The following is a 7,377-nucleotide window of genomic DNA, read 5'->3' on the forward strand; positions in this document are numbered from 1 at the left end:
CAGCCGCGGAGGGAGCCCCGTCCCAACCGGCGCTGCCGGAGCGGGGCAGGGAGGTGGCGGGCACCGGCGGGATGCGGTCGTCATCCCCGACGCCGGCAGCTTCGGGACTTCTGCTCCGGCCACCGGCCGGTGCCGGCGGGAGAGATCAAACCCTCTCGCTCGCAGGCACCGCGCCGAGGAGCTGCCGCTGGCACCGGGAGCTCGGGGGGGGTGGTTTCTCGTCCACGCTCCCACGCTGTCCTTGCAGCGTGCTATTTATCTTCCTTCTTCCCTGGCTGTGCCCACATCTTACCTGCGTATCTTAATTCTCATCTGTTTTCGCATAAGATACGTTTTAGCCCTGCAGCATTGTGCTGCTATGACAACAGGCTTGCACTTCTGCTGCCTTCACACCCTTGTTTTTCTTGTGTTAGGACTCTTCCCCTCATCTTACAGCCTTGCTCTAAAGACATGACTTCATCCTTTTTTTTTTTTTTTTTTTTTTAAGCAGAATTCACTATTTGTTCTGTTGACTGTTTCCCTAGAAGTGTTTTTAGTGCCAGAGATACCTCGAGAAGGTGGAGACCTACTATATCCATTGCTAGATCCACAGTTGACTGCCTGTGTCCAGGCATTTGGAAGTAGTCGAAGTTTTAAAATAAAGGATACCTTGCGTTAGCCAGGATTGCGACAGACCGAGCTTTCGGCTCTGCTGAGCAACCAGAACCCGCTTCCACCCACTTTGAAAATAATGGCCTAAGCGTGCCATGTTTGTGCAGCAAAGCAATTGGAAACGCCACAGACATGGGAACATAAATACGGTTATTTCCTCCACGGGCTTCCTCACGTGTAGAGAGTAAGTGAGGAAATCCGGGAAGACCGTAGACAGAGCATGGAGGCACACACATTAACAGGGACTTAACAATTAAGGAGCAGAGAGAGGAAATAAACCCCCAACAAGTATGAGGTCTACAAAATTTTGAAGTTAAACTGTTTTGTTCTGCAGTAATCAGAAGTTACGCAGTTCTTAAATAAATATGTCCTTAAACACAAATACCTAATTTTACTATTTGTTTTCATCTTCAAAGAGATCTTGAATCAGTTATCTAGATCTACTGATGGCCAGTTTATATGAGAGGGGTGACGTATAACCGCTGTCTGAAAATACGCAGTTAGGAGAGGTTTCTTTAAAAAAAAATAACCCCTCATCTACAGATTTTCATAGAGGCAAACCGCAAATACAATCCCCTTCAGTAAGGAGCCATGTTACATTTCAATCCCTTTTCATCTTTACATCTTGTCATCTTAAGTGGAGTTTTTGCCAAAAAAAATATTAGTACTGTGTTATTGTTATAAACACAATAACGTAAGTGGAAAAGAGGATATTCTTCTGCAAAAAAAGGAAACCTTTCATTTAAAAAAAAAAAGTCTTTTGTAGTATAACGCAGTTAACTCACTGTAAGTATAGAGAAATGAACAAGCTCAAAAGGATGGGTGTCTCAAATTCCGGCTAAATCAGAATGTATTTTCTAGGGTTCAAAAACCTGGCTAGGTCTGTATTTCCAGTGAGTCTGTATGCCTTCAGCCTACCAAGTTTCTAGCTGCAAGTGGAAATACCACCACGAAATGGTAGGGGGCTGCTCTAACACTATTTTTAGGTGGGATTCTAGGCTTAGACGATTTCTACAGACTTTACATAATCACCTGAGCTTCTGCATGATGGTCCACACCAAATACCCCAAATATTTTTTGTTTCTCCAAGCAGTTCTTGGAAATACAGGGGTAAAAGCACACTTTCTTCAGTTAGGTGTTTTTACTTCCTACCTCTGCCTCTCCTGAAAGAGTGAAATCTTGAGGAAGAAAGGTCCTGCACGCTGACAGCACAGGATGCCCGTGCCCTGTGCTCAGCTACAGAGCAGGTACGGCAGCGAGTAAAATTTCGTTATTGCCCTCCCACAGTATCTCGGTCTCAGGATGCATCTCTCGCGTATCCGAGACTCCACCGAGGCTTTTTGTTGGATCATCTATTCAAGGCCAGAGATTCAGGATATGCTTAGGTTTCTCCCTTTCTTCTGCAAATGACTACGCCAGCTGGAAACGCAGCGTTGGGATGGCAGGCCTAGGATGGTTTAAGCATTTATGGGGAGTTGTGAGAACTATGGATGGAGATTTCTTTAAAGAAAAAAAAAAAAAAGGAAAAAGGGTACTTGGCATCATCTCCAGGTCAAAACTATTATATAAGGCAGCCACACACCTCCCCGCTGACGAGCAGGAGAGACTTTGTGTGGAGCAGCTTGTACATTCAGCACGACCTGCCGCTGTCGCGTGAGCAGCCAGCGTCGCGCTGGCAGGTTCCTGCTGTCACCGGGGAGTCCGACGGCAGCTCCTGCTCCGGGAGCTGCCGCTTGAGATCCGGGCCGGAGACAGTCGTGAGGCTGAGCCCTCCCCTAAATCTCTTCCCAGTCAGCCAACAGGGTATGGTGCAGCAGTGAGTTTCTCCGGCTGGTAACTTGCCCACGAGGAATTGCACTAAGCTAACCAGAGTGTTTTAGAGATGCCACCAGAGAAGTTATTTCATTAACTAACTAATTGATTAGGATGTTAGAGTGATTAACTTTTGACAGTACCAGCTGTGTTTCAATTGCAACTGCTCAGACCCCAAAACTTCGTATCCCTTTACTACGGGGACAAGAATGGAAGCTGACTTGTTCCTCTGCCGAAACCAGAGGAAATCTTCTCCTTCCCTTGCCACGCGACTAGGGTAGCTGTGGCTCTTCGGGGCTCATTCCCTCCCCTCCTCGGCTGATGAGGTGGGATACGGCAGGTAAGGGAAGCGAGAAGAGGTGCTGCGGGAGCGGCCGGCGCCTGCCCGGGGCGACCGTCCTCCTGGGTCTCCCATCCTCCTGCTCCTGGGTGCAGATGCAGCAACACCCACGCGGGAGGAGCCAGCGTCCACCCTGACGCCTCTTCTCAAGCAAAACCTCTCCCTCGGGGAGGTCATCCTTCTCCAGAACGGGAAAGACACGCAAACGCTGCCGTGTAGGTTCTCTGCCCTGACTGTGCCTACACGGCAGCGTCTTCAGGAACGTAGGTGGGATTACTCCATGGTTTCACCCAGGACGCTTATTTACAAGCACAGTACTTTGAGTTGGTTGGCTCTGGACTGGGGCTGGGGCTGCCTCGGCTCCCTTCTCCCCTTCATGCAACTCCATATATATATATATACACACACACACATTATAGGATTTCCTATATATATAGATATATATATATAGGAAAACCTTGATGGCCACCCTTCCCTTTCTCCTTCCCCCGGTGAGCCCCGTTGACACAAAATGATGTAGCCCTGCATCACCACGGATATAACAATATCGGGAGCTAGGAGCCCTCCCTCCTGTTTTGCTGTGCTTTGACCCACGGGGCCGTCCACAGGGTTGGACAGGCAGCTGCCTGAGCCTGGCTCTGCCCACAAACAGAAGAATAATTAGGACAAAGGACGTAATCTATTCTGCACAAAACATACTGGAATGAATTAGATAAGTAAAGAGTTGGAAATAATGCATCAAATATGCCTGACAGTGTCAGATTAACAGTAAGAGTAAACAGTCAAATGGCAATGGTGCTCATTATCTCGCTAAATGAAAAATAATCATTTTGTTGGCAAATTCTGTCTATTAAAAATGAGGCAGTGTTAAATACTGACAGAACTTTCTAAGTTATAGCTCTTCCGCTGATGTGATAAATCGTATGCAGAAGTTTGCTTGTGGAAAGATTCTGAGTACCATTTATTTGTGTGTCACTATGCTATTGATAAACTACAGATCTCTAGAGAAAGCAGTAGAGAGAAAAAAATCCATTACCATTATTATCCTATGACTGAGTAAATGTGCACATACTGGATGCAAATGCAATTCATGGTACAAGAAAATGAAGGAATGAAAATCGTCTCTCTGGAGTTTTCTCGTTCGCCAGTAACATTCCTGTTACTGTACTTAGTGAGTCGATGCTCATTAAATCTGTTTGCTGATTACCGTTGGGTAATATGTCAACAGCAAAAAAGGGAAAACATGAAATACTGAGTGGGTCTGTATGACAGTTCTGTATGTGGCTGCAGTGGAAATAAAATATAAATAAATCCACTGTAACAGTTATTTCCTTGTTTAGTAAAGAGTGAGGTCTCCCCAAATACAATAGGTATTTGCATCTATCTTCTCGTTTTAGAAGAGACACTCCCTTAAGCTATTAAAAAGAATTAACATTGGCTTTTGTATGGGCTGACAGTCTGACATTCAAGGGGAGGAAAAAAAAAAAAAAAAAGGCAATGCTGAGTCTCCAGGGTTTCCATAAGGCAACAGTGAAAACGTGCAGGACTGAGCTTGCCACACCTCTGGTTATTTGTAAACGCTCCTTTCCTTTTCCTTGGGCGAACTTGACCCCCTTAACACACAGGTTTTGCATCTGTCCTCCCTGTTTTTCCTTCCAAGATTGTTCGAAACTACCGGGGTGTAAACTAGAGCACCAGCTTCAACAAACGCAGATTTCCGACATGTTATGACATATAGTACGGCGAGATGTCCTGTTAGATTGTGACTCGCACGCTCCGTGCAGCTCAAGTGACAGGGAAAGATGCTGTCCGCTCTAACTTGAACCGGCAGCACAGCCTGCACCATGCCTGCAACCTACAGCTGAGCTGGGTTTTTCTTCATCTACGAAACCAGCGTTTTCTGTGATGGTGGGTTGGGAGCGGAGGGGGAAAAAAAAAAAAAATACTACCCGCTAAAAATAATCAGCTGAGTTATGTCATTTGCCTTCATGAGCCGCGAGAAGGAGGTTTTTTGCTCCCTCTCTCCGGGCAGAAGTGCAGTCCAGACGCAGCAGCAGCCCCCGAAAGCATTCTCGGCAGCTTGGCGGCTTGGTACCTAACTGTTTTTGAAGTTTGAGTTTATCAAAGCCCGAGTCGCCTTAACTCGGGAGCACGACTGCAAGGCGAGTACGGAGGCACGGAAAAAAAAAAAATCACTGAAGCAAGCAGCCTGCCCCTCTCGCTCACCCGAAGCAAATAAAACCAAACCAGGGGAAAAAGACTGAAAAAAAAAAATTTAAAAAAAAAAGGGCGAGGAGGGAGCGGGGGGGGGGGGGGCAGACAGCGGAGCCCGCGGCGGGCAGGCATCCCAACTGTTGCAGGGAGGTGACCCGGCGGCTGCGGTGGCGGAGGCCGGCACGCCACGGGTGGGTCGGTGCGGGGGAGCGTGGGGCCGGGGATCCGCCGCGGTTACCTTGAGGATGAGATCGGTGTGGTGCTGGTCCAGCATGTTGGCCTTGCGGAAGGAGGTGATGATCACCCTGCCGTACCTCCCCGGCGTCTGCAGGTCGGAGTAGAGCCGGTGCTTGGAGCGGTTCACCGGGAAAAGGCTGTCCACCAGGTTCCTCTCGATCTTAGCCAGGCTGTGCGTGGGGGCCAGGAGGTGCTCCACGCTCTCCTCCACCTGGTAGCGGCTGAAGCTGGCTCCCAGCAGGATGGAGATAAGCACGGGAGCCGAGGCGAAGAACACCGGGTGGCTGGCGACGAAGTGGCCGAGCCGGGAGAAGGACGTCCCCAGCCCCCTGTGCAAGACCTGCCGCAACATCCTAGTGCGGAGGGCGCGCAGGAGGGCGAGCGCCGCGCCGGGGCCCCCGCACTTCCCCCACGGCCCCCGCAAGACCATGGGGCAGCCCCGCCGGGGGGGGGGGGGGGGGGCCGCGGCCGCCGCCGCTCGTGTGCGTGTGTGTGTGCGTGTGCGGTGGGTGTGTGCGTGCGGGGGGGGGGCGGCTCGGGCGTTCGTCCTCCTGCGACGCCGCCGGTGCCCGAGAGGAGTTAGCCCGGCGCCTCGTTGCCTGACTTGCCAACCCGCCGCCGCGGAGCGGGGAAGCGGGGGGGGGGGGGGGGGGGGGGGCAGCCCCGCCGCCGCCGCCGCGGCCCCTTCGCCGCGGGAAGGGGAAGGGGCAGGGGCAGGCGCCGCTCGCCGCTCCCCGCCCCCGCCCGCGGAGTTTGCGCGGGAGCGGGGCTGCCCGCAGACTGCTGACTAATCCCCCGGCCGCGGCAGGCGGCGGCGGCGGCGGCGGGCGCGGAAAGCCCTCCGCGGCGTGGCGTGGAGCGGCGCGGCGCGGCGCGGCGCGGCTCCCCCCCCCCCCCCCCGCCCCCACGCCGCCGTCCGCCGCCTCCGCCCTCCGCCCATTTTTTCGCTGCCTCCGGGGCGGGCCTCCCGCCGGGGCCGCCCCCGGGACACGCCCCGCCCCGCCCCGCCGCTACCGGCACCGCCGCCACATCCCCGCCCCGCCCGGGCCGCCGCGTCCCGCGTGTGTGTGCGTGCGTGTCGTCCCCGCTCCCACCGTGGAGGGGGTGTTGGTGTGTTTTCCTGTGTGTGTGTGCGGGGGGGGGGGGGATTCGGCTCGGTGACCCGCCGGCCAAGAAACGTCTGGGCTCTTCCCCCGGTGGCGGGGGGCGAGCCGCCACCCGGGGTTGCCCGACGGCGCGCCCCACGCTCCCGCCGCGCAGCCTTAACCGCGGCGGACGCCGGTAGCGCGATCCGAGTGGGCATGTGCGGCTGCCGCACATGCCCATTAAGGGAAGCCCGGCGCCGGCGGCGGGGCTGCCCCTTGTCCGTTTCGCGGTTCCACGTCGGGCGGTAGCGTCCACGGAACCGCCCCGGGATGCCCCGGCAGCGCCCCGAGCGGGGAGAGCCGGCCGGGACCGGCACCGGGACCGTAGGTGCACCGCATCCCCGCGGGGACGGACACACACACACACACACACACACACACACACGATGGCCTCGTCTTTGAGCAGAACTTGCCACTAAATAACAGAAACGAGCAGAAATGGTGGTGCCAACTCTGGCCGTTGGCACATTGGGGCACGCCGACGGCCACCGCTGGCAGCTGGCCCTGGCTGTTATTTCTCGAAGCGGAGGTGCGGGTGTTCGGAGCGCGGTGGTTTTACAAATCAGCCAAAAGGAAGTTTCTCTTTGACGGCCGTTACACCTGTTGCTGCGTGAAAGGGCAGCAGCTCCCCGTTTTGGTTATCGATAGGCTGACAGTCATCCTTCCTTTTACATTTCAGTAGTGTCTGACCTAAGCTAATGTTTTGTCACGGGCGCTTCATGCACAAAACCTCCTTGACATCATTCCCGTCTCCTCGCTCGCAGCGAGGTCACGCAGCTTGAATGCTAAACCCCGTGTTTCACCGCTTCTAACGTGGCCAGCGAGAGAATAGCTTGATGGAGCAGAGCTGAGTGATGGCCAGCGAGGTCCCCCACGTCCCCTGGTTCTTCTGGATTTTGTGCCCAAGACCGGGAAATGCCACAGGCGGCACTCTGCCTCGCAGGGCCAGCGTGGCTGAATCTAGAGTGCCGGATCCAG

The 7,377-nt window shown here is 54.0% G+C and overlaps 1 protein-coding gene across 1 annotated transcript in view; it reads right to left on the bottom strand.

The window, feature by feature from the left end:
- PTCHD1 (patched domain containing 1) overlaps window positions 1–6,138 on the bottom strand; it is a 44,031-nt gene extending 37,893 nt beyond the window's left edge. Inside the window, exon 1 of the mRNA XM_030020360.2 lies at window positions 5,256–6,138. Coding sequence (XP_029876220.1) covers window positions 5,256–5,684 — 429 coding nt within the window. The 5' untranslated portion in view covers window positions 5,685–6,138. The remainder of the gene's footprint in view (window positions 1–5,255) is intronic.
- Window positions 6,139–7,377: the final 1,239 nt, after the last annotated feature.

Source organism: Aquila chrysaetos, chromosome 7, assembly GCF_900496995.4.
Source record: "Aquila chrysaetos chrysaetos chromosome 7, bAquChr1.4, whole genome shotgun sequence".
NCBI lineage: Eukaryota > Metazoa > Chordata > Aves > Accipitriformes > Accipitridae > Aquila > Aquila chrysaetos.